This window comes from Salvelinus namaycush, chromosome 40 (assembly GCF_016432855.1).
Source record: "Salvelinus namaycush isolate Seneca chromosome 40, SaNama_1.0, whole genome shotgun sequence".
In the NCBI taxonomy this organism is placed as follows: Eukaryota; Metazoa; Chordata; class Actinopteri; order Salmoniformes; family Salmonidae; genus Salvelinus; species Salvelinus namaycush.
Genome location: NC_052346.1, coordinates 19464668 through 19491696, shown reverse-complemented (window position 1 = coordinate 19491696; position 27029 = coordinate 19464668). Strand labels below are relative to the sequence as shown.

At 45.0% G+C, this 27029-nt stretch overlaps 2 protein-coding genes across 2 annotated transcripts in view; both read left to right on the top strand.

The window, feature by feature from the left end:
- Window positions 1-1154: 1154 nt before the first annotated feature.
- Window positions 1155-8042, top strand: LOC120033335 (long-chain specific acyl-CoA dehydrogenase, mitochondrial-like). Its single transcript, XM_038979634.1, has 11 exons — window positions 1155-1319; window positions 2050-2226; window positions 2517-2654; window positions 3030-3194; window positions 3487-3553; window positions 3747-3911; window positions 4489-4590; window positions 4838-4951; window positions 5264-5391; window positions 6851-6937; window positions 7036-8042. The coding sequence occupies exons 1-11, from the start codon at window positions 1234-1236 to the stop codon at window positions 7127-7129; spliced, it is 1323 nt and encodes a 440-aa protein (XP_038835562.1). The 5' UTR covers window positions 1155-1233; the 3' UTR covers window positions 7130-8042.
- A 1489-nt stretch (window positions 8043-9531) lies between these two features.
- LOC120033391 (microtubule-associated protein 2-like) overlaps window positions 9532-27029 on the top strand; it is a 113432-nt gene continuing 95934 nt past the window's right edge. Inside the window, exon 1 of the mRNA XM_038979721.1 lies at window positions 9532-9615. The gene's annotated coding sequence lies outside the window, so the exon portion shown is untranslated. The remainder of the gene's footprint in view (window positions 9616-27029) is intronic.

The window sequence follows — 27029 nt, the reverse complement described above, 5'->3', positions numbered from 1 at the left end:
GCTCTGGAGCAGGTTTTCATGAAGGATCTCTTTGTACTTTGCTCTGTTCATTTTTCCCTCGATCCTGACTAGTCTCCCAGTCCCTGCCGCTGAAAAAAAAACATAGCATGATGCTGCCACCACCATGCTTCCCTGTAGAGGCGGTGCCAAGTTTGCTCCAGACATGATGCTTGTCATTCAGGCCAAAGAGTTCAATCTTGGTTTCATCAGATCAGAGAATCTTGTTTGTTATAGTCTGAGAGTCCTTTAGGTGCCTTTTGGCAAACTCCAAGCGGACTGTCATGTGCCTTTTACTGAGGAGTGGCTTCCGTCTGGCCACTCAACCATAAAGGCCTGATTGCTGGAATGTCCAAGAGATGGTTGTCCCATCTCCACAGAGGAACTCTGGAGCTCTGTCAGAGTGACTATTGGGAGTGACTACTCACCTCCCTGACCAAGGCACTTCTCCCCCGATTGCTCAGTTTGGCCGTGCGGCCAGCTCTAGGAAGAGTCTTCGTGGTTCCAAACTTTTCCATTTAATAATGACGAAGGCCACTGTGTTTTTGAGGACCTTCAATGCTGCAGAAATGTTTTGGTACCCTTCCCCAGATCTGTGCCTCGACACAATCCTGTCTCGGTGCTCTACGAACAATTCCTTTGACCTCATAGCTTGGTTTTTGTGCTGACATGCACTGTCAACTGTGGGACCTTATATAGACAGGTGTGTGCCTTTCCAAAACATGTCCAATCAATTGAATTTACCACCGGTGGACTCCAATCAAGTTGTAGAAACATCTCAAGGATGATCAATAGAAACAGGATGCACCTGAGATCAATTTTGAGTGTCATAGCAAAGGGTCTGAATACTTATTTATATAAGGCATTTCTGTTTAAAATGTTTAATACATGAGCATCTCTAAAACCCTGTTTTCGCTTTGTCATTATGGGGTATTGTGTGTAGATTGATGAGGGAAAAAATCTAATTTCAGAATTTTCAGAATAAGGCTGTAACGTAACAAAATGTGGAAAACGTGAAGGGGTCTGAATACTTTCCGAATGCACTGGATATCATCCATTATGTTTGGAATGTGTAAAATCTGATGTAATATGTTCATTCAGCTGGCCTTACCGCCGCCCAGTAGATGGCAGCAAATTCAACAAATGAGACCGTAGCCTACCCTTGAAATACTAGAGAAGAAACGCATTCACTTTTGTTGTGTCAGTTGCGGAAAAGCGGTAACGTTACGGAAGAAAATGTTATCAAAAGCTGTCAAAGCGTGTTATTCTGGTGTGAAAAATGTATGTCGAGGTGGACAGGTACTTTCTTCTGCAAATGCCAGGTGCGTGTCGTAGTTTTGCATGCTAATTTTACTGGAGAATGTCTGTAGATATCCTTATCATAAACGTTAATTTAATGTCATTGAGTAGGAAATAAGTTATTTCTTTTAAACATAAATATTTTAGTTAGACACCTTGTCATATATGTAGTCAGCAACAAAATATAGCTCCTTATAGTGTTCAACATTGTCTGTTGACCCGCGAATGCTAAACTGGGACATAGTCACCTTTGGCACACTTTCCCAGAAATGGCCTTTAAAGCCTACCTAACGTGTTCCTTCACATATGAGGTAACTAGTGGGTTTGAGTTTGTAACTCCGCTATCCAACACTGCTAGCCACAGGTTTTTACACCAGATAATGTGGTTTTTAATATGTAGATTCATCACTGCATACTTCCTATTCATGAACCTGACTATCCTAATTGACTGGTTGTTTTGTTTGCTCCTTGGTTTGGTTGATTTAACCTAATGGCATTAGTAATGTCATTCTAGGTTACTCAGCCCGCCATGGGGGGCTAGTCAAATTCCGTGACTCAAAATCCACTACTAACTACACTGATCTCAGAATAAGTCAGTTTATAACTTTTTTAGCAAACACACAAGTGTTTCAGTATACCACACCTAAAGGTTAAAGGTAGACTATAGGACACCGTAGGCCTTACAACAGCCTTGTTCTGCCCATTAGACCAACATGTAGTTGATTTATAAGTGCCCGTGCCTCCATTTCCCAGAATGCAGCACAGCCAGCCCCAGGAAGGGAAAGCTCCCCCGTCCAATCGGCCGGAGACGTCCAGCGCCAAGACTCTGATGGACATTGGCACCCGCAGAATCTTCAACGAGGATCATGACATGTTCAGGGAGAGTGTCCGACGTTTCTGGACAGAGGAGGTGGTGCCCTACCACAAGGAGTATGTATTGACTGTCTTTAATCATCTCTGCATGTGCCTAGTGTTCCCCACCAGGGTCCTGTTAAGTACCAAACGGTAGGAAACTGCCTGAAAGCGGGAGGAACCAGTTGAACACTCGTTTTCCATTGCAGAATGTTTTGAAATGGTTTCGCTATTGTGTGACCTAATAAACAGGATGCTGATCATGCTTTTTTTGCCTCAGTGAACTGAATGGTTTTCATGATGTGATTATGTTGTGATGACTCAATGCTGACTTAAGGTATGGTCTCTGTCTTCCCTCCCCCCTCCAGGTGGGAGAAGGCAGGTATGGTGAGCAGGGAGCTGTGGCAGAAGGCTGGGGAGCAGGGTCTGTTGGGGATCCTCACTCCAGAGGAGCACGGTGGGATCGGAGGTGATCTGCTGTCTGCAGCTGTGATGTGGGAGGAGCAGTGAGTATCTTGTCCTGACCAGGGATCAGCTCCCCACTGTCCATATAACCATATTAATTATGATCTAAACTGATCCTAGCTCAGCACTCATACTCTGAGACGCTATATGAATACAGGCCCAGGTGTGGGATGATTGGCTAGTATTTCCCCAAGCCCTATTGCTATGACCATGGGCGTATAGCAGAATGTAACAGTTGTGATTATATGTCAAACAACTGACTTAACTAAGATGCCTACTGATAACATCAAAATGCTATTCTGTCAACAGGCTTTGTGTTGTACTGCAGGGAAAGTCAGAAGGGGATTTCAGGACTTACACCCCTCCCTCCCACCCAGCAGACACCTCTCCTCACCCTGTCTCTCTTTGTCTTCAAGGATGTACTCTAACTGCTCTGGCCCAGGCTTTGCCCTCCACTCTGAGATCTGCATGCCCTACATCAGTAACTATGGCTCCAAGGAACAGATCGATCGCTTCATACCCCAGATGGCTGCTGGGACCTGCATCGGGGCTATCGCCATGACGGAGCCAGGAGCTGGCAGGTGAGGACTTTTAACACTACTGGGCCGAGCTGTACTGCGCTGGTCTGGTTCCCCTACTGGAAAGGATGATGTGAAAAGAAGATATCCAAGCAGGCACAGTACGGTTTGGGTCAGCACGATGGTGTGAAAATTGTTAGTTTAATAGGCTATACTTTCAGCATGAGAATTTGACGATGGTAAGGTCAATTTGGGGTCATTCTGCTTGTTTTCATTATGTGTTCTCCAACTTCTACCTCTGTCTAGCCAATAGCAGTTCATCCTAAAGACCCTCTCTTCTCTCCGTTAAACCCAGTGACCTCCAAGGTGTCAGGACGTACGCTAAGAAGGATGGCGATGACTGGATCCTCAACGGCAACAAGGTGCGTTCAGGGTGGATGTGGTTTAACCAGACTAGGGTTGTGTTCAGTAGGGCACACCATAGCAAAACGTTTTGCAAAGGAGAACAAAAATCTGTTTTCTTGTTTGACAAATTTGGGTAGTACCTCTGTTTCAAAATGTTTTCTCCCAACTGAACATGACCCATGTCATTGACCGCTGTCCCTTGACCCACAGGTGTTCATCACCAACGGCTGTATGGCCGACATGGTGATCGTGGTGACCGTAACGAACCGCGAGGCGAAAACAGCGGCCCACGGGATCAGCCTCTTCCTGGTGGAGAAAGGGATGCCGGGCTTCCAGGCGGGCAAGAAGCTGGAGAAGATTGGCCTGATGGCACAGGTACAGTCAGAAATCTCAATTGCTAGTTTAACCCCCTCTCGTTAAGGGGCCATTTTGACCACCTGGCTGGGTTCAAATACTTTTGATTTCCTTTTCACATCCTTTTGAGTTTGATTGAGCCTGCATGTAGAACCAGATGGATGGGTTGATTTCTTTGTTGTTGACTATTCCTTTGGTTTCATTGTGTAGTTCAAGCTCAATCGAAGGCAGCTAAAGTATTTGAAAGAAAACAAACACTATTGAATCCAGGTCTGGTCAAATGAAAAGACTCCTCGTTGCTTCAAACAGTCGGTTTGATATTGACGTCCCTTGAGAAGTGGGTTCAGATGACGAGAAGTGGGTTCAGATGACGAGAAGTGGGTTCAGATGACGAGAAGTGGGTTCAGATGACGAGAAGTGGGTTCAGATGACGAGAAGTGGGTTCAGATGACGAGAAGTGGGTTCAGATGACGAGAAGTGGGTTCAGATGACGAGAAGTGGGTTCAGATGACAAGAAGTGGTCAATTGTCATGTCAGCCCATTTTATAGAACAGCCATTACCTTCTATATATATTAACCGTTGTCTCTCTGTCCCCAGGACACGGCTGAGCTGTTCTTTGAGGACGTGCGTCTCCCTGCTTCTGCCCTGCTGGGACAGGCCAACAAGGGCTTCTACTACCTGATGAACGAGCTGCCACAGGTACACCTTTCAGAGATGAAGTACACTTGCATGATATACCAGGGTTGGGGTCAGTTACATTTCAATTCAGCAAGTTAACTGAAATTGCAATACCAATTGTATTTATTTAAAAGGCAATGACTGAGTTGAAGGGAATTGACCCCTAACCTATTCCTATGTACTCAATTGTCACAAAGGTATGGCTCTATCTAGTAGCTCCAAACCAGGTCATTATTAAAGCTCGTCACCTTTCCTCTTGTTCTTCCAGGAGCGCCTGCTGATTGCAGACATGGCCATCGCCAGCAGTGAGTTCATGTTTGAGGAGACCAGGAACTATGTGACTCAGAGGAAGGCTTTCGGCAAGACCATCGCTCACCTTCAGGTTGGATAGCATTATCTTTGACTCGTATTTCTGCTGTAGCAATAGGTATGTTTCAGTGTAGTGTACACTAGCTCTATTCGGGTGGTAGGTAACCTAGGTTAGAGAAGCTGAATCAAAGTGGGGACTGAACTAGCAACTAGAGGGCTGTTGGTGTCAGACCCCGTCTCTCCTACTGTTGTGCCCTTGAGCAAGACACTTAACCCCAAACTAGCTCCATAGAACACATTTCTGTTTGATCAGATGGATGAATAAAGTTGTATTGTAGTATATTGAAGTGATCCACTAACTCCATTCCCCTGTCTCATGGTGCAGACTGTGCAGCACAAGCTGGCAGAGCTGAAGACTGAGGTCTGTGTGGGCCGTTCCTTTTTAGACAACTGTCTGCAGCTCCACACAGAGAAACGCCTGGACTCTCAAACAGCCTCTATGGCCAAGTACTGGTGAGAACACAACCAGATACTAAACCTTCTTTCACCAGTGTTATGCTTCTCCAGTCCAGAACTGTCACTATGTTTCACCAGCGTTATGCTTCTCCAGTCCAGAACTGTCAGTATGTTTCACCAGCGTTATGCTTCTCCAGTCCAGAACTGTCAGTATGTTTCACCAGCGTTATGCTTCTCCAGTCCAGAACTGTCAGTATGTTTCACCAGCGTTATGCTTCTCCAGTCCAGAACTGTCACTATGTTTCACCAGCGTTATGCTTCTCCAGTCCAGAACTGTCAGTATGTTTCACCAGCGTTATGCTTCTCCAGTCCAGAACTGTCAGTATGTTTCACCAGCGTTATGCTTCTCCAGTCCAGAACTGTCAGTATGTTTCACCAGCGTTATGCTTCTCCAGTCCAGAACTGTCAGTATGTTTCACCAGCGTTATGCTTCTCCAGTCCAGAACTGTCACTATGTTTCACCAGCGTTATGCTTCTCCAGTCCAGAACTGTCACTATGTTTCACCAGCGTTATGCTTCTCCAGTCCAGAACTGTCAGTATGTTTCACCAGCGTTATGCTACTCCAGTCCAGAACTGTCACTATGTTTCACCAGCGTTATGCTTCTCCAGTCCAGAACTGTCAGTATGTTTCACCAGCGTTATGCTTCTCCAGTCCAGAACTGTCACTATGTTTCACCAGCGTTATGCTGCTCTAGTCCAGAACTGTCAGTATGTTTCACCAGCGTTATGCTACTCCAGTCCAGAACTGTCAGTATGTTTCACCAGCGTTATGCTTCTCCAGTCCAGAACTGTCAGTATGTTTCACCAGCGTTATGCTTCTCCAGTCCAGAACTGTCACTGTTTCACCAGCGTTATGCTGCTCTAGTCCAGAACTGTCAGTATGTTTCACCAGCGTTATGCTTCTCCAGTCCAGAACTGTCACTATGTTTCACCAGCGTTATGCTTCTCCAGTCCAGAACTGTCAGTATGTTTCACCAGCGTTATGCTTCTCCAGTCCAGAACTGTCACTGTTTCACCAGCGTTATGCTGCTCTAGTCCAGAACTGTCAGTATGTTTCACCAGCGTTATGCTACTCCAGTCCAGAACTGTCACTATGTTTCACCAGCGTTATGCTTCTCCAGTCCAGAACTGTCACTATGTTTCACCAGCGTTATGCTGCTCTAGTCCAGAACTGTCAGTATGTTTCACCAGCGTTATGCTTCTCCAGTCCAGAACTGTCACTATGTTTCACCAGCGTTATGCTTCTCCAGTCCAGAACTGTCACTATGTTTGACGTGTAAAGTGCAATTGCACTTGGATTTAACGGGAGTGGATTGGTATAAGAGTAATGCTGGAGATGTCTTTCCAGGCAATGCTTTTAAACACATGATGAAGTGTTGAAGTGTGCACTTCAGGGAGAAGGGTAGAGAATTGGGACTCCTCCTGTATCGTCTGACTTGACTTGTTGTTTATCAGGGCGTCTGACCTCCAGAACTCTGTGGCCACCCGGTGTCTGCAGCTCCACGGAGGCTGGGGCTACATGTGGGAGATCCCCATCGCCAAGTGAGTGACAGTGATGTCTGTGTCATGGAAATATAACATGTTATTCTATTTAGTTCTATGCTGTCAGTGGATATGAAAATCCTCTCTCTCCCCATCAGGGCGTTTGTGGATTCCCGTGTCCAGCCCATCTATGGAGGCACCAATGAGATCATGAAGGAGCTGATTGCCCGCAGTATCGTCAGCCAGAAGTGAGGGAGACGTCCCAGTGACATCACCATGGAGGAGAGCTGGGAAGTGGTTAACATAAGTCTCTTAACACCAACATCAGTTTTGACTGGGTTAGCTACTGAGCTGGTTGTCTGTGCCTTTTGAAGTGATTGTCATGTTCACTGAAGGTAGGCCAGTGGTATTTCTGGGGTGAATCTGAACTTCCACTTAAGTCAAATGTTCACTTAGTCTCCCATAGACGTCAGTGCATGACTGAGATAAAAAATAATAATAATACTTAAGTGGAACTTTTGATTCACTCCTCTTTGAATAAGCATGGAGTGAAATAATAGATATTCTGTGTAATTTCTGAGTAATATTGCTGGGAATATGTGGTTTTAACACTCTAGATGTAGGGTTTATTCCTTTCCTTTGGGCTTCTACAAAGTCAACAATATGTTCTGAAATCCCTCCATCCTTTCACACTTGAAATCTAAGAAATTAGAAACATTGATCAAATAAATGCACAGAGTTAAGTTGTATATTTTTGTAATACCACCTTTGTTTGTGTCCTGCTGTGTTTATGGGGGTAGAAAACGAAATGGTATAGTCATGTACGTTTGAATGAACAGTATTTTATCATTTGTTCGCAGCTCTGAACCGGAAGTGCCCTTGCATTCTTCTCCTGATACCTATTAATGGTCAGCATTAAAGGGGGAGAACTAGTCAGTTGTACAACTGAATGCATTCAACTGAAATGTGTCTTCTGCATTTAACCCAACCCCTCTGAAACAGAGAGGTGCAGAGGGCTGCCTTAACACCACAACAAGCTGTGAATTAGAACATTGCACTATTGTTGAACATTTTAAACGCCACCTTTTTAATGTTGATTGTAATGTAATAATATTGCTTGTTTATTAAAGTTATACCATTTTGGTGATCCCTCTTACAATTTTCATTTGGTTCTATTGTGTTCTGTCAGTTTCATGAAGACATGTGGGGTGTTCTATTGCAGTGGACGAGGGCATACAGGAACAATGCATCATGCGGTCCTAATGCATTATAAGCCCGGTTTTTGGGTGTGTGTCTGTTGTACGTGAGAAGATGTGTGAGCCTGAGATTGATGTCCTCGTGACAGCTCAGGAGGACGAGAATGGCAGCCTCAACTACTAAGGTTAAGTCTTCTGCGCAATGCTATGTATTATTTTAACCACAAGATGGCAGTAAGTGTTGTGAAACGATTAAACCTGGGTTTTATTCCATATCATAGTGATGTGTCTGTCTACTAGGAGCATTTTCATTAGCTTTGATTCTATTCCTTTTATTTTTTATCAATTCCTATCTGTATGGTTTTGATAATCATCCTGTTACCTTCAATATTAACTTTGGAGTGGTATGGGCACATCCATTAAAAGCTCTTGTCCCAGGTGCTGTGTTAGGATGTAGAACAAAAAGTAAATCCACACAAATCCACATTCATGAAACACCGTTGGGCAGGGGCCACATTCAGTCGTCAAATGTTGAAAAATGAGAGAGAAATGTAATGAATAGAGCTGAAGTGCTTCCTTATTCTACATATCACTCTGCTCTACAGCATGTATTTCTATCTGAAATCTACAACGTATTAAATCCAGCTGCCTCTCTGAACACTTGAGTTGCGAACTGCTTTGGCTCACCACAAAGGCAGGTGTCGTTTCTGGCTCCCATTGACCCAGTCCCAAACTGAAACACATACATGTACTGTGCAATCATCCCAAATGGCACCCTATTCTCTATATGTAGTGCACTACTTTTGACCAGAGCCCTATGAAGTAGTGCACTACTTTTGACCAGAGCCCTATAAGGTTTCATTTGGGATGCACACCTAACGTAAATAGCTTCATGTCTTGTGTTGTTTTTACATGATCAAGCTGGTGTTTCAGTTGTGCTAGTATGCTGCTGTCAAGGGGGAATATGCCTGTGGCCAGCTGGCATGGGTACACATGTTATCTGTTTAAGGAGAGGGAGAGTCAATCTGCTCCAACCCCCACATTCCCCCAAATCCTACAGTGCCAGTCTTGGCACGGGCACCAGACATGGTGTGGCTGGGATCCCATGAGGAAAGACAGGAGCAGCTGCTCCCTTGATAAATCCAGTTCCCCTCGCTCTTTCTCCCGATATCCTCTCTCCTCCCCACCCCCATCTCCTCTCTCCCCTCCACATCTCTCTCACTCACTCACTCCTCAACCAGTGCCGCACCCCTCCCTGTAAGCAGAGCAATGCAATGCAGCTACTCACAGAAGCCCATCCATCCTCTTACATGTAGATCCCCACCTGTGTGTGTGTGTGCGTTGGAGTGCATGCTTGCGTGTGTGGGAGCGAGAACCTGCAACCGTTGGTTGCATACAAATGAATGCGCCACTACTGATGTAATTACGGCATTTGAACGCAGTGGGAGGGGTCAGAGAGACCGACATCTCTTTGCATTGTCACTAGGGCTCAAGGCACAGTGAACAAGGGATTTATTTATACGGTTCATTTCCCACGAACAGGTAAGGGAAATACGATATTGAATTTATTCAATTTAAAGGCAAAGCATGGTTAATTATGTTTTAATTACATTTAAATGAATTGCACTTTCAACACACTTGATTTAGTTTAGATTTTTAAAAGTTTGATGTTCTCCGAATCACTGAAAGCAGTGAAGGTGGCTTCTAATCCGAGTTGTTGCGCATTTAGGAAAGGCATGTGTTAAATTGTTTGCGCTATATCCTAGTTAAAAATGAGAACCTTGTTTGTTAACTTGGTAAGAATACTCGTGGATTTGACCTTTGAGAAGGAACAAGGTTTGCACATCAGCCTCACCCTTAGGAGAGAAAGGCTTAGTCGGCATGTCCATTTCTCTGCTTTTTTTGCTACCATCTCGTTTTACTTTATTTAAAAAAAAAAAGACCTCACACCTTTAAGTGTTTATTTGTCTCATAAAAATGCGTAATAAAAAGCCCGTTAGTATATTTGTTTGTTAGCGTGTGAGCGCTCCGGGGCTGCGGGCTATGCCCATTGTTCAGGTCCACCATGCATGGTGCTGAAACGGTGCGGGGGCTGCTCTGGCGGATAACTGCAGTAACCGCCCCAGCCTGCTATAGCCGACTCTCTGCCTAATCCCAGATTTGAACTAGGCCTACGGTTTTGTATGGCAATATAGGCCTATTGGTGAGATCTTTGTTATTCGTTGTTTATTGTTTATTCACTATTCATGACGTATAGGCAGGAGCAGTGTTGTAGATCTGATTTGAATGGAGTCTTGGAGCTACACCGGTAGATACAGGAGGCCTGCAGGGTTGTCCTACTTACAGCATTCAGCACTGCAGTGGAAACCAATGCCCCACAAACCCCGTCAATATGCTTTGCAATTGTTAACAATGAAAGAGGCGGGGCCATTTTTTAATTATGACGTTTCACAGCAATAGACAATATCAAGCATCTGAAAAAACTCTCAGATCTGAGAGCTTCTGAAAAAGCACACCCAGACAAATACTTCTGCATTGCCAGGTGCCAACCCTAGACAGCAGCTAGTCTCCTCAGAGTATTGATGTAATAAGGAAATCTACAACATACAGTATAGCTAGTTTACAGGACATATTCAATATAATTATATTTCCAATATTGAGACAATTCCACATTATTACATTGTGATTCTGTGCTCTTTGTGAATCTGTCACGTTCCTGACCTGTTTTATGTTATTTTTGTATGTGTTTAGTTGGTCAGGGCGTGAGTTGGGGTGGGCATTCTATGTTTTGTGTTTCTATGTTTAGGTCACTTGTAATTAGCCTTATATGGTTCTCAATCAGGGACAGGTGTTTGACGTTTTCCTCTGATTGAGAACCATATATAGGTTGGCTGTTCACACTGTTTGTTTGTGGGTGATTGTCTTCTGTGTCTGTGTATGTTGCACCACACGGGACTGTTTCGGTTTGTTCGTTCGTTTGATGTAGTCTGTTCCTGTTCGTGAGTTCTTCGTGTCTTTATGTAAGTTCCATGTTCAGGTTTCGTCTACGTCGTTTTCTTATTTTGTAGTTTGTTGAAGTGTTTTCGGTTTTCGTCTGTACTTTAATAAACTTCATTATGTCCAAATATCACGCTGCACTTTGGTCCAATCCCTACTCCTCCTCTTCGTCTGAAGAGGAGGAGGACAGCCGTTACAGAATCCCCCTGTAACAGGCCAGTGTCTGCAGCCAGTACAGCTAATAGATGAAAACCTCTATACCTCAGTTTGATGTCATGACACTTTACAGTAGATACTGATCTCATGCGGTCTCTGATTCCATTACTCTGGCCTGACTGGAGTCTGATTGAAGTGCTATAGTGCAGCTATGCATTCTCTGATCCAAACGCCTGGTCTTTACATCTTGATGGAGTACGGGGACGTTTGAGTTCCCATGTCTGGATGTGAGAACTTTCCTGTGTATAATATAGGGTCTGTGGGGATTTAATGTCCACATAAAACATTCTGTATTGTATAGTAGGATATTATGGTACACATACGGTATAGGCCTGCCTACTGATCAATACCTCTGTAAAACATGGATGTGTTATGGGAACCAAATGAAATGAAAACGCTGTGAATGTTACTGTGTGAATACTGTAGATGTTACAGTACAGTATAGATGATGAAACAAAGGGGGATGAATCATCAAATAAACATTGATCAGTAATACACAATATGGTTTGAGACCCAGAAACAGCTTGGACCTAGCCTGGTTAAACTAGCCTTCAGTCTGTTAGCCAGGCTACCTTTGACCCCCTACGCTAGTAACACTCCCCCTCAATGTCTTCAATCTAGAGATTAGCGGGTGCTCAGTCCAAGCCAAATGTGGTTTGACAAAGTACATTAGGGAGTACACACTGGGCGTGTGTATCCGGTCCCCCATCCCTCCTGTATTATTCTATCAGCCTAGATTGGGGTAACTGTAATCACAGGAACGGTAATTGAAATGACCTTAATCACAACCTTGAGCGGTACTCTGACTGAGCCCTGAGGAGCCCCAACGGCAGTTCAATTTCAATCTTCTCCACACTTTGCTGTTGTAAGCCTGGGAAACTGAGTCTGTCTCGAGTGCCACGTGGAAAATGGATACACATCAGCTCTGGTTATGTCAAACATGCACACTTGGCTCGGGAGACTTCATTTTCCAGGGTAGAAGTTTTGTTTGGATTGAAAAACCATTCATAGGTCTATTTGTACTGTAGGAGTTTGCAAACAGACTTGACACTAATGTGCATTTAGCTTTTGTCATGCGGATTGGGAATAGTGGCTTGCAGTGCCAAAGTGAGAGGTATCAGGTGTGTTTGATGAGAGAGAGCCCACATGCAGGCAGGGTTGTTGGCTAACTCCAACCAGACCTACTGTACACTGACAGAGGGAGATACTTCAGCCACATTACACTGTTGAGTCTATCATCAATGGACTTTTCTAACTGTGAGGACCTCTAGTAAGACAATGTGCAGTCGTGTGTGTGCGTGTGTGTGTGTGTGTGTGTGTGTGTATGTGTGTGTATGTGTGTGAACATGGCCTCTCTACAGGCGTCTAATGAGAGGTGGCTGTGGGGTGGTTTAATGTGTGATTAAGTCTCAGGGTGTCTGAGCTGTCTGTGGAGTCTAAGCTAATTCTCACACGTCTAACAGACCAGCCGGTCTACTGACCTCCAGCTAGGATGGACACACACACACACACACACACACACACACACACACACACACACACACACACACACACACACACACACACACACACACACACACACACACACACACACACACACACACACACACACACACACACACACACACACACACACACACACACGATATGGCTGTGCATGACATGCATATTGTTGTACTCTACATACCCAAACATTGTGTCCTACTGTAGGCTCCCTATGGGAGAAAATAGGGACAAGTGTTGAAATGGGGACTGTTTCATCTTGAGTTTTGACCCATAATAGCCCTCACATTGATCCATCAGTGCATTATTGAGTGTATGATATGAACTTGTGAATTTCTGTCTGATATCAGCCAGCCCTATCGTCTCCCTGCCTATAGCCTCACTGAAGCTCAGCTCTAGCTAACTGTACAGCAGGCAAGGCACCCAGACGCTGCGGCCCAAATGGCAGCATATTTCTAATCTCTTCTTAGTGCACTACTTTTGACCAGCCCTATAGGCCCTGGTCAAAAGTAGTGCACTGTATAGCGCAGGGGTATTCAACTCTTACCCTACGAGGTCCGGAGCCTGCTGGTTTTCTGTTCTACCTGATCATTTATTGCATCCACTTAGTGTCCCAGGTCTTAATCAGTCTCTGATTAAACAGGAACAATGAAAAAACATAGTGGGACTGTCTTGGAGGTCCAGAGTTGAGTTTGAGGGGTATAGGGAATAGGGAATAGGAAGCCAGTTAGACCGCAGACAGAGTCAGGGCTAAGACCCTGGCTGTGAGTGACCAAGACTCTCCTCTCCCTAGAAGCCACTCTGCCCAATCACTCCTGACAGCCCACGTCACAGTGCATCACAGAGCTGTCCCCTTCTCATATCACAGAGGACAAACACTAGGACACACACTAGGACACACACTAGGACACTCTCTAGGCGACACACTCCCATTTAGGGCACTTCGAACCACGTCAACACCCTTCAAATCTATCTACATGCAGAATGCTCTTTATGATAGGATAGAATAGGATAAACTTGAGGAACATAGTCTTAGACACACTGAATAGAGCACTTACCAAAATAAAGACTGTCAATTACACAATCACCTGTAAATTACACAATCAACTGTCAATTACACAATCAACTGTCAATTACACAATCAACTGTAAATTACACAATCACCTGTAAATTACACAATCACCTGTAAATTACACAATCACCTGTAAATTACACACTCAACTGTAAATTACACAATCACCTGTAAATTACACAATCACCTGTAAATTACACAATCAACTGTAAATTACACACAACTGTAAATTACACACTCAAGTGTAAATTACACACTCAACATCTACACACAGTACATATATTACCCATTACCAATGTCATATTACCTGTTACCAATGTCATATTACCTGTTACCAATGTCATATTACCTGTTACCAATGTCATATTACCTGTTACCAATGTCATATTACCTGTTACCAATGTCATATTACCCGTTACCAATGTCATATTACCCGTTACCAATGTCATATTACCTGTTACCAATGTCATATTACCCATTACCAATGTCATATTACCCGTTACCAATGTCATATTACCTGTTACCAATGTCATATTACCCATTACCAATGTCATATTACCCGTTACCAATGTCATATTACCTGTTACCAATGTCATATTACCCATTACCAATGTCATATTACCCGTTTCCAATGTCATATTACCCATTACCAATGTCATATTACCCATTACCAATGTCATATTACCCATTACCAATGTCATATTACCTGTTTCCAATGTCATATTACCCATTACCAATGTCATATTACCCGTTACCAATGTCATATTACCCGTTACCAATGTCATATTACCCGTTACCAATGTCATATTACCCGTTACCAATGTCATATTACCCGTTACCAATGTCATATTACCTGTTACCAATGTCATATTACCTGTTACCAATGTCATATTACCTGTTACCAATGTCATATTACCTGTTACCAATGTCATATTACCCATTACCAATGTCATATTACCCATTACCAATGTCATATTACCCGTTACCAATGTCATATTATCCATTACCAATGTCATATTACCCATTACCAATGTCATATTACCTGTTACCAATGTCATATTACCCATTACCAATGTCATATTAAACATTACCAATGTCATATTACCCATTACCAATGTCATATTACCTGTTTCCAATGTCATATTACCTGTTTCCAATGTCATATTACCCATTACCAATGTCATATTACCCATTTCCAATGTCATATTACCCATTACCAATGTCATATTACCCGTTTCCAATGTCATATTACCCGTTACCAATGTCATATTACCCATTACCAATGTCATATTACCCATTACCAATGTCATATTACCTGTTTCCAATGTCATATTACCTGTTTCCAATGTCATATTACCCATTACCAATGTCATATTACCCGTTTCCAATGTCATATTACCCATTACCAATGTCATATTACCCGTTACCAATGTCATATTACCCGTTACCAATGTCATATTACCCGTTACCAATGTCATATTACCCGTTACCAATGTCATATTACCCGTTACCAATGTCATATTACCCGTTACCAATGTCATATTACCCATTACCAATGTCATATTACCTGTTACCAATGTCATATTACCCATTACCAATGTCATATTACCCGTTACCAATGTCATATTACCCGTTACCAATGTCATATTACCCGTTACCAATGTCATATTACCTGTTACCAATGTCATATTACCTGTTACCAATGTCATATTACCTGTTACCAATGTCATATTACCTGTTACCAATGTCATATTACCTGTTACCAATGTCATATTACCTGTTACCAATGTCATATTACCCATTACCAATGTCATATTACCTGTTACCAATGTCATATTACCTGTTACCAATGTCATATTACCTTTTACCAATGTCATATTACCCATTACCAATGTCATATTACCTGTTACCAATGTCATATTACCCGTTACCAATGTCATATAGGTCTTGTACAACCACATGCATGTACCACCTGTTTATGAAAACATCTCTCAAATGCAGAAACACTATTCTTGTTTACAATTGTGTCACAGGGTTGTGTGGGCCCTAAAGGACGATGTACTGTATAACCTACTGGGCCCTATAGGACGATGTACTGTATAACCTACTGGGCCCTATAGGACGATGTACTGTATGTCCTACTGGGCCTTATAGGACGATGTACTGTATGTCCTACTGGGTCCTATAGGACGATGTACTGTATGTCCTACTGGGCCCTATAGGACGATGTACTGTATGTCCTACTGGGCCCTATAGGACGATGTACTGTATAACCTACTGGGCCCTATAGGACGATGTACTGTATGTCCTACTGGGCCCTATAGGACGATGTACTGTATAACCTACTGGGCCCTATAGGACGATGTACTGTATAACCTACTGGGCCCTATAGGACGATGTACTGTATGTCCTACTGGGCCCTATAGGACGATGTACTGTATGTCCTACTGGGTCCTATAGGACGATGTACTGTATGTCCTACTGGGCCCTAAAGGACGATGTACTGTATAACCTACTGGGCCCTATAGGACGATGTACTGTATGTCCTACTGGGTTCTATAGGACGATGTACTGTATGTCCTACTGGGTTCTATAGGAGGATGTACTGTATGTCCTACTGGGCCCTATAGGACGATGTACTGTATGTCCTACTGGGCCCTATAGGACGATGTACTGTATGTCCTACTGGGTTCTATAGGAGGATGTACTGTATGTCCTACTGGGTTCTATAGGACGATGTACTGTATGTCCTACTGGGCCCTATAGGACGATGTACTGTATGTCCTACTGGGTTCTATAGGACGATGTACTGTATGTCCTACTGGGTTCTATAGGACGATGTACTGTATGTCCTACTGGGCCCTATAGGACGATGTACTGTATAACCTACTGGGTTCTATAGGACGATGTACTGTATGTCCTACTGGGCCCTATAGGAGGATGTACTGTATGTCCTACTGGGTTCTATAGGAGGATGTACTGTATGTCCTACTGGGTCCTATAGGAGGATGTACTGTATGTCCTACTGGAGTCTATAGGAGGATGTACTGTATGTCCTACTGGGGTCTATAGGAGGATGTACTGTATGTCCTACTGGGCCCTATAGGACGATGTACTGTATGTCCTACTGGAGTCTATAGGAGGATGTACTGTATGTCCTACTGGGCCCTATAGGATGATGTACTGTATGTCCTACTGGGGTCTATAGGAGGATGTACTGTATGTCCTACTGGGCCCTATAGGACGATGTACTGTATGTCCTACTGGGCCCTATAGGACGATGTACTGTATAACCTACTGGGTTCTATAGGACGATGTACTGTATGTCCTACTGGGGTCTATAGGAGGATGTACTGTATGTCCTACTGGGTTCTATAGGAGGATGTACTGTATGTCCTACTGGGTCCTATAGGAGGATGTACTGTATGTCCTACTGGGTCCTATAGGAGGATGTACTGTATGTCCTACTGGGTTCTATAGGACGATGTACTGTATGTCCTACTGGGTCCTATAGGAGGATGTACTGTATGTCCTACTGGGCCCTATAGGATGATGTACTGTATGTCCTACTGGGTTCTATAGGACGATGTACTGTATGTCCTACTGGGGTCTATAGGAGGATGTACTGTATGTCCTACTGGGTTCTATAGGACGATGTACTGTATGTCCTACTGGGGTCTATAGGAGGATGTACTGTATGTCCTACTGGGTTCTATAGGACGATGTACTGTATGTCCTACTGGGGTCTATAGGAGGATGTACTGTATGTCCTATTGGGTTCTATAGGACGATGTACTGTATGTCCTACTGTGGATTTATCTTTGTGATGTCTCCTACTTTGTGATGACATCCTCTGTGGCTTCGGTGTGTCCTTCCTTCCAGACCTCTCCGTTAGAGCACAAACATGCAGACAACTGCTCATTAACACATTCTTCACAATATGTGTTTCTATTTTAGGAACTGGTTCCTCTAGACTCTCATCAAGAAAACACACGGAGAGGAGAGTGATAGGACAGGAGGAGAGAAGAGGAGAAGAGGAGAGTGATAGGACAGGAGGAGAGGAGAGGAGAAGAGGAGAGTGATAGGACAGGAGTAGAGGAGAGGAGAGGAGAAGAGGAGAGTGATAGGACAGGAGTAGAGGAGAGGAGAAGAGGAGCGTGATAGGACAGGAGGAGAGAAGAGGAGAAGAGAAGTGATAGGACAGGAGGAGAGGAGAGGAGGAGAGAAGAGGAGAGTAATAGGACAGGAGTAGAGGAGAAGAGGAGAGTGATAGGACAGGAGGAGAGGAGAAGAGAAGAGTGATAGGACAGGAGGAGAGGAGAAGAGAAGAGGAGAGTGATAGGACAGGAGGAGAGGAGAAGAGGAGAGTGATAGGACAGGAGGAGAGGAGAAGAGAAGAGGAGCGTGATAGGACAGGAGGAGAGGAGAAGAGAAGAGGAGAGTGATAGGACAGGAGGAGAGGAGAGGAGAAGAGGAGAGTTATAGGACAGGAGTAGAGGAGAGGAGAAGAGGAGTGTGATAGGACAGGAGGAGAGGAGAAGAGAAGAGGAGAGTGACAGCAGAGAGAGAGAGGAGAAGGAGAGTAACAGGAGGTCCCGTCTTGGTCCTGCTAGTGCCCCCAGTCCACTGGTGGGTAAGAAACCGCTAATGAGTCTAGCTCCCAGGATCTCTGGCCCCAGGCCCTGCTGTTAGTTAGCCTGGTGTAAATAGACTACCGTAGCCATTCAGCCTTTATGGCTTCCAGATGTTGGAGGCTAAACAGCGCCGCTTGTTTTTGCTAACCCTCTGCAACAGTCCACAGACAGCAGTAAATATCCTGCTTGGGCAAGATGTGGAAAGCAGCTGGCCTCTCATTCAACAGTGAATGAACCCCTTTGTTGGTCGTCCCCACATTGTTCACTATATCACTCATATCGAGTTTCGCAACCACTTGATAGGCAATGTCATGCTTTTTATGTGTGAATGTGTTTTTTGGTAAAATGTTGTGGAAAGGTTTGGGGGAAACCAGCGTGCAACATGGAAATAATTCCTTCCTGTCGACTCCCTGGGGATTGGGGACTCCCTGCAAATTTCTGCCCAAGAGTCCGGCACTTCCCAATACCTCATGATGAAGACCTCTCATCTGTGTGTGTGTGTGCGAGTGTGTGTGCGCCCGTGCGTGTGTGAGAAGCCCTAATTGGGTGGAAGTGCACAGAGAGTCCCTCTATTAAGCCAGTGTGAAACACAGGACCAGATGGGAGGGTCTGAATGCACTGCAACTTTACATGACATTCCTGCAGGCTTTTTACAAGACCGTTTTAACACAGCATCTGTGTGTGTGTGTGTGTGCGAGTGTGTGTGCGCGTGTGTGCGTCCGTGCGTGTGTGTGTGAGAAGCCCTAATTGGGTGGAAGTGCACAGAGAGTCCATCTATTAAGCCAGTGTGAAACACAGGACCAGATGGGAGGGTCTGAATGCACTGCAACTTTACATGACATTCCTGCAGGCTTTTTACAAGACCGTTTTAACACAGCAGCTGTGTGTGTGTGTGTGTGTGTGTGTGTGTGTGTGTGTGTGTGTGTGTGTGTGTGTGTGTGTGTGTGTGTGTGTGTGTGTGTGTGTGTGTGTGTGTGTGTGTGTGTGTGTGTGTGTGTGTGTGTGTGTGTGTCTCTCTCTCTCTCCTTTGGATGCTGGCCAGGTTGGCTTATTATGCAATTGGGCGTACAAAATAAGTATTGTGGGACTTGTAAGGAGTTGTTTCCTGGACACCCCAATACACAGGCTCTCACACTCTCATCTTGGCACCAGACTGGCCTGCACCCTTATTAGTAGTAGTACGGTAGTCAGCCCTCGACTCAGTATTGGCATGTCCTCCTCTAGCTACAACCCCCTGATCTCTGTAAAGTGTTGACTGCCTAGTGCCCAGTGTCCCCCACAAGGGTCTCCCTCACCACGACAACGCCTGCCATGGAAACGAGAGCCTTTAGGGATCAGCCCTTTGAGGCTTACTCAATCTATAGGGCCTCTGTGTATCTCTGTCTGGATATATAGGGCCTCTGTGTATCTCTGTCTGGATCTATAGGGCCTCTGTGTATCACTGTCTTTATATGTAGGGCCTCTGTGTATCTCTGTCTGGATATATAGGTCCTCTGTGTATCTCCGTCTGGATCTATAGGGTCTCTGTGTATCACTGTCTTTATATATAGGGCCTCTGTGTATCTCTGTCTGGATATATAGGTCCTCTGTGTATCTCTGTCTGGATCTATAGGGTCTCTGTGTATCTCTGTCTGGATATATAGGGCCTCTGTGTATCTCTGTCTGGATATATAGGGTCTCTGTGTATCTCTGTCTGAATATATAGGTCCTCTGTGTATCTCTGTCTGGATATATAGGGCCTCTGTGTATCTCTGTCTGGATCTATAGGGTTTCTGTGTATCTCTGTCTGGATATATAGGGCCTCTGTGTATCTCTGTCTGGATATATAGGTCCTCTGTGTATCTCTGTCTGGATCTATAGGGTCTCTGTGTATCACTGTCTGGATCTATAGGGTCTCTGTGTATCTCTGTCTGGAAATATAGGGTCTCTGTGTATCTCTGTCTGGATATATAGGGCCTCTGTGTATCTCTGTCTGGATATATAGGGTCTCTGTGTATCTCTGTCTGAATATATAGGTCCTCTGTGTATCTCTGTCGGGATATAAAGGGTCTCTGTGTATCTCTGTCTGGATATATAGGGTTTCTGTGTATCTCTGTCTGGATATATAGGGCCTCTGTGTATCTCTGTCTGGATATATAGGGTCTCTGTGTATCACTGTCTGGATCTATAGGGTCTCTGTGTATCTCTGTCTGGATATATAGGGTCTCTGTGTATCTCTGTCTGGATCTATAGGGTCTCTGTGTATCTCTGTCTGGATATACAGGGTCTCTGTGTATCACTGTCTGGATCTATAGGGTCTCTGTGTATCTCTGTCTGGATATATAGGGTCTCTGTGTATCTCTGTCTGGATATATAGGGTCTCTGTGTATCTCTGTCTGGATCTATAGGGTATCTGTGTATCTCTGTCTGGATCTATAGGGCATCTGTGTATCTCTGTCTGGATATATAGGGTCTCCGTATCACTGTTTTTATATATAGGGTCTCTGTGTATCTCTGTCTGGATATATAGGGTCTCTGTGTATCTCTGTCTGGATCTATAGGGTCTCTGTATCACTGTTTTTATATATAGGGTCTCTGTGTATCTCTGTCTGGATATATAGGGTCTCTGTGTATCACTGTTTTTATATATAGGGTCTCTGTGTATCTCTGTCTGGATATATAGGGTCTCTGTGTATCTCTGTCTGGATATATAGGGTCTCTGTGTATCTATGTCTGGATATATAGGGTCTCTGTGTATCTCTGTCTGGATATATAGGGTCTCTGTGTATCTCTGTCTGGATATATAGGGTCTCTGTGTATCTCTGTCTGGATATATAGGGTCTCTGTGTATCTCTGAGCAAAAGGTTGCTGGTTGGAATACCCAAGCAGACAAGGTGAAACAAAATAAAACATTTGACTGGACATATCAGGGTGTGTGTTTGCTGCACAGGAACACACAGAATAGATCAATACAGACGGCTTGGAGCTGGTGACTGCTGACAGTAAGGGACTGAGCCTAGGAGACGGTCTGTCTGCCTGTCTCTCTGACTCTGTGTGTGTGTGTGTGTGTGTGTGTGTGTGTGTGTGTGTGTGTGTGTGTATGTGTGTGTGTGTGTGTGTGTGTGTGTGTGTGTGTGTGTGTGTGTGTGTGTGTGTGTGTGTATGTGTGTGTGTGTGTGTGTGTGTGTGTGTGTGTGTGTGTGTTCAAGTAGAGGGGGAGAAGGGGGCGTTCTGATGCTTGAACTCCTCTGTACATGTAGCCTCATTATTTTCAGCATCATAAATCCCAGTATAATACCACTAGGGTCATTAGCTTTATGTCCTGGCCTTTCGCTCCATAAACAGTGTGAGAACTCTCTCCGGGGCGGTGATGCTGTTCTCCTAGCTGACTCACACAAGGGGAAGATTGACTGTTGTCTTGATCTGCTTTTCATTTAGCTCTGTGAGAAAGTGTGAGAGAGACAGAGGCTTCTATCTTCCTTGTACTGTATGTTTGTGTGTGTGTGTGTCATCTTAAACTGCGAGGGACTGCAGATGAGGTGTGTTTGGGTGTGTGTTGGCGTGCACGTGTGCTTTACCAGGCATGGCATGCTGACGTGCTGTAGGCGTCTGGACCACTAACTGCCTGACTCACCATTAGAACCTGGGGTGTATTCAGTGAGCTGAAACGTTCAGATAGAAACCATTGCTTAGTCTACATGACAAGAAATCATAACTGTTCTACGCAAGACATTTCTATCTGAACATTGAATAACATGTTGGTCTCTTGAACAGGACCGATGGCTTCAGGAAGGATTACAACTTCCTTGTGTAACAACGAGAGCTAGACAATAGCTTTCATCTATCCATGGTCCATGTTGTCTATGTGTCTTTTTACATGAATATATGGGGAATCTGAGACACTGAACACTTTATCCCTCTCTAACGTTCCTCTGGATTCTTAGCCTCTCGGGAACAACAAAACTGTCCTCTGGTGTTCACCTCCCTCGATAAACCCTGCTGATGTATTTTGTGGGCTTTTGCAGTGACCGTGTCGAGACAGGGGTTGGTTTACAGAGCCTGCGGCGCTGTGGGCTTTTGCAGTGACCGTGTCGAGACAGGGGTTGGTTTACAGAGCCTGCGGCGCTGTGGGCTTTTGCAGTGACCGTGTCGAGACAGGGGTTGGTTTACAGAGCCTGCGGCGCTGTGGGCTTTTGCAGTGACCGTGTCGAGACAGGGGTTGGTTTACAGAGCCTGCGGCGCTGTGGGCTTTTGCAGTGACCGTGTCGAGACAGGGGTTGGTTTACAGAGCCTGCGGCGCTGTGGGCTTTTGCAGTGACCGTGTCGAGACAGGGGTTGGTTTACAGAGCCTGCGGCGCTGTGGGCTTTTGCAGTGACCGTGTCGAGACAGGGGTTGGTTTACAGAGCCTGCGGCGCTGTGGGCTTTTGCAGTGACCGTGTCGAGACAGGGGTTGGTTTACAGAGCCTGCGGCGCTGTGGGCTTTTGCAGTGACCGTGTCGAGACAGGGGTTGGTTTACAGAGCCTGCGGCGCTGTGGGCTTTTGCAGTGACCGTGTCGAGACAGGGGTTGGTTTACAGAGCCTGCGGCGCTGTGGGCTTTTGCAGTGACCGTGTCGAGACAGGGGTTGGTTTACAGAGCCTGCGGCGCTGTGGGCTTTTGCAGTGACCGTGTCGAGACAGAGGTTGGTTTACAGAGCCTGCGGCGCTGTGGGCTTTTGCAGTGACCGTGTCGAGACAGAGGTTGGTTTACAGAGCCTGCGGCGCTGTGGGCTTTTGCAGTGACCGTGTCGAGACAGAGGTTGGTTTACAGAGCCTGCGGCGCTGTGCTGTCCATTACATGTAACAATGCGGCTATTTAGTCACTGTGTCCTTTTTCTACCCAGTGTACCAAGGACATACTCAAAAGTCTGTTGTCTCTTGACGGCAATAGTTAAAGATTTGGAAGAAGGCTTCGATGACAGAAAGATAGCCTTATTAGAGTGTATCTGAGGAATGTATAAAAGCAGATTTCCTAAAAGCATTTCTCAAGGTACTCACAGCACAAATATATCTCACCATTGTTGTTGTTGGGTTGTGTCTGCTTTGATTTGCCACACCCTTACTGTCTGTCTCTGTGATGTATGATGTATCATGGTGTGTGCGGTGACAGAGTTGGACTTCAAAGCTGCTCAGGCTGCCACTGGTATGTGGTCTGATGTGATCAGCATTGCTGTCATGCCTAGCCAGTAGTTAGCTAGCTTTGATGAGCTAGCTAGCACTCCTGAGGTAGGCGTCGGCCACAGATATGGATACATTAGCCTACATACAGTGTGTTGTTTTGATGTTACGTCACTGTGCTCGCTGTACAATGTGTAGGCTACATGGCTCTCATGACAGGTGTGTTGTGCTTTCAGGGTGTGGATCTAAGAGCAAAACACTTTGCCAAAGATGCATTTCTAGTCTGGTACGATGTCTGTTTCTAGCCTGGGACCTTGTCTGTTTCTAGCCTGGTACCATATCTGTTTCTAGCCTGGGACCATATCTGTTTCTAGCCTGGGACCATATGTTTCTAGTCTGGTACCATATCTGTTTCTAGCCTGGGACCTTGTCTGTTTCTAGTCTGGTACCATGTCTGTTTTTAGCCTGGGACCATATCTGTTTCTAGCCTGGGACCATATCTGTTTCTAGCCTGGGACCATATATATTTCTAGCCTGGTACAATATCTGTTTCTAACCTGGGACCATATCTGTTTCTAGCTTAGGACCATATCTGGTTTTAGCCTGGGACCATATCTGTTTCTAGCCTGATACCATATCTGTTTCTAGCCTGATACCATGTCTGTTTCTAGCCTGGGACCATATCTGTTTTTAGCCTGGTACCATGTCTGTTTCTAGCCTGGTACCATGTCTGTTTCTAGCCTGGGACCTTGTCTGTTTCTAGTCTGATACCATATCTGTTTCTAGCCTGGTACCATGTCTGTTTCTAGCCTGGGACCTTGTCTGTTTCTAGTCTGATACCATATCTGTTTCTAGCCTGGTACCATGTCTGTTTGTGCTGTATATCCAACGTCTATGGTCATGGGCATTTACAACAAGTTGGCGATACAGCACAAAGAGATCTGGGACCAGGCTATGGTCTCTGCAGTCCTCTACAACCCATCACTTCTTCTCATGTAATTGATAAACACAAATTGGGCTTCTCTGAAGACTCTCTGGGCTGACCTATCACAGACAGTGTTTTTGAACAGGGGCACCACTACCAGGGGCCCCCCAAGGCTCTGTCTTCAGTCCTACCCTCATTCACATGCTAATCTCAGGCCATCTGCTCCATGCTCTAGGGCCCACGTGACAGCCCCCTTTCCCACTCCACTTGCTCCCTGGTAGGGGAACCCTCTCACCTCTCACAATACTGGAGCTGTCTTTCAGAATGACCTCTCACAATACTGGAGCTGTCTTTCAGGATGACCCTTCACAATACTGGAGCTGTCTTTCAAGATGGCCCCTCACAATACTGGAGCTGTCTTTCAGGATGACCCCTCACAATACTGGAGCTGTCTTTCAGAATGACCTCTCACAATACTGGAGCTGTCTTTCAGAATGACCTCTCACAATACTGGAGCTGTCTTTCAGGATGACCCCTCACAATACTGGAGCTGTCTTTCAGGATGACCTCTCACAATACTGGAGTTGTCTTTCAGAATGACCTCTCACAATACTGGAGCTGTCTTTCAAGATGACCTCTCACAATACTGGAGCTGTCTGTCAAGATGACCTCTCACAATACTGGAGCTGTCTGTCAAGATGACCTCTCACAATACTGGAGCTGTCTTTCAAGATGACCTCTCACAATACTGGAGCTGTCTTTCAAGATGACCTCTCACAATACTGGAGCTGTCTTTCAGAATGATCCCTCACAATACTGGAGCTGTCTTTCAGAATGACCCCTCACAATACTGGAGCTGTCTTTCAGGATGACCTCTCACAATACTGGGGCTGTCTTTCAGGATGACCCCTCACAATACTGGAGCTGTCTTTCAGAATAACCCCTCACAATACTGGAGCTGTCTTTCAGAATGACCTCTCACAATACTGGGGCTCACTACTACATTGCTTAATGACCCATCACCTCTACCCTGCTCTGCACTGGAGTGTCAGCCGCTGTTAGATAGGGTGTTAGCGGGGCAATTAAAAAATGTGGTGTCCGAGGTACTGCTGCTAGCATTAGCTTAGCTATGAGTTGTGCTCCCCCTCTTTTGGAGTGAGCATGCTTTTCTCTGTTTCTCCCAGACATCCACTGTCGCTCTGCCTCTGTCTGTCTAGCCAACAACTAAGGCAATGCAGTAAATAAATAAATATAGTCATTTAGCAGCTGTTTTTATTCAATGTGGCTTACAGAACTGTCGACATACCAGTGTATAGCTATCTGTAATATTTTAACTCAAGCTTGTATGTTTCCATGCCAAGGCCAACTATTTCCTGTGTGGAGAGAGACTGCAGCATCACCAGACATGTGAATCAGGCTTGACCCAAAAGATGAAGGAAAGAGCTAGAAGATTAAACCCTTTTTCTCTGCATTCATATCTGAGCTAATGAAAACATACACAGTCTCAGTCACACACACACACACACACACACACACACACACACACACACACACACACACACACACACACACACACACACACACACACACACACACACACACACACACACACACACACACACACACACACACACACACACACACACACACAACCCCAGTTGGTCCTGCCCAGCATCATTCCCCTCAGTCTGCAGTAGTGATGAGTTGAGTCAGTGTGACAGAGCCATGGAAAGAGGATGTCACATGGGTGCATTCCTGGTGCCGCGTCCCTCAGAGGTTGACGACTGACGCACCACCAGCACTATCTGTCTGTCTCTGTCTCTTTCTATGTCTCTGTCTGTCTCTTTATCTATATATCTGTCTGTCTTTTCATAGGTGATTGACACAAAGTGGAGGAGATAGAACTCAGCCACAAGCTAGCTATCCTAACTTTCTTTGTGTTTCACTTTTGGCCTTGGTTATTTAGCCTTTATAAAGATTAGGTTAGATAATGTAACTCGATACCGCAAGGTCAGAGGTTAAGAACTATTCATAGCAAGGAAGGACATTCCAGTTTCTTGAAGTCATTCTGCTTCCAACAGCACAGAGGATGTTGCGGTGTGTTGGCAAGGGAGATGGACATGTGCTTCACAGAGCCTGAGAGATTGCTGTCATCATTGATGCAGACTGCAGAGGAGTCTCTCTTCCCCCACTCTCCTTTTTACTGTCACACCCTCACTCTACCTCCCTTCTTCTTCCTCTCTCCTGTCTTTCTCTCCTCCTCCTCTGTCTGTTTCTCTCTCTCTCTCTTCCTTTATCTCCCCCTCGCTCACTTTCTAACTGGTTGTAAACAAAGTCCCAATAACAACTATGATTGTCTTGCCTTGGGTCTGATATAAACCGGATTTGTGGTAGCCATGGTTACTGGGTCGTTCAGTTACATGGAGACAAAGTTGGCATTGACTTGTATTGTAGCTCATCACCGCAGAGTTGT

Excerpts from the sequence above, each read along its gene's own strand:
- LOC120033335 (XM_038979634.1), top strand. The coding sequence starts at position 1,234 with ATGTTATCAAAAGCTGTCAAAGCGTGTTATTCTGGTGTGAAAAATGTA. Across the intron at positions 3,195-3,486 it reads ACGGAGCCAGGAGCTGGCAG|TGACCTCCAAGGTGTCAGGA; the intron begins GTGAGGACTTTT and ends CGTTAAACCCAG. Across the intron at positions 4,591-4,837 it reads TGATGAACGAGCTGCCACAG|GAGCGCCTGCTGATTGCAGA; the intron begins GTACACCTTTCA and ends TTGTTCTTCCAG.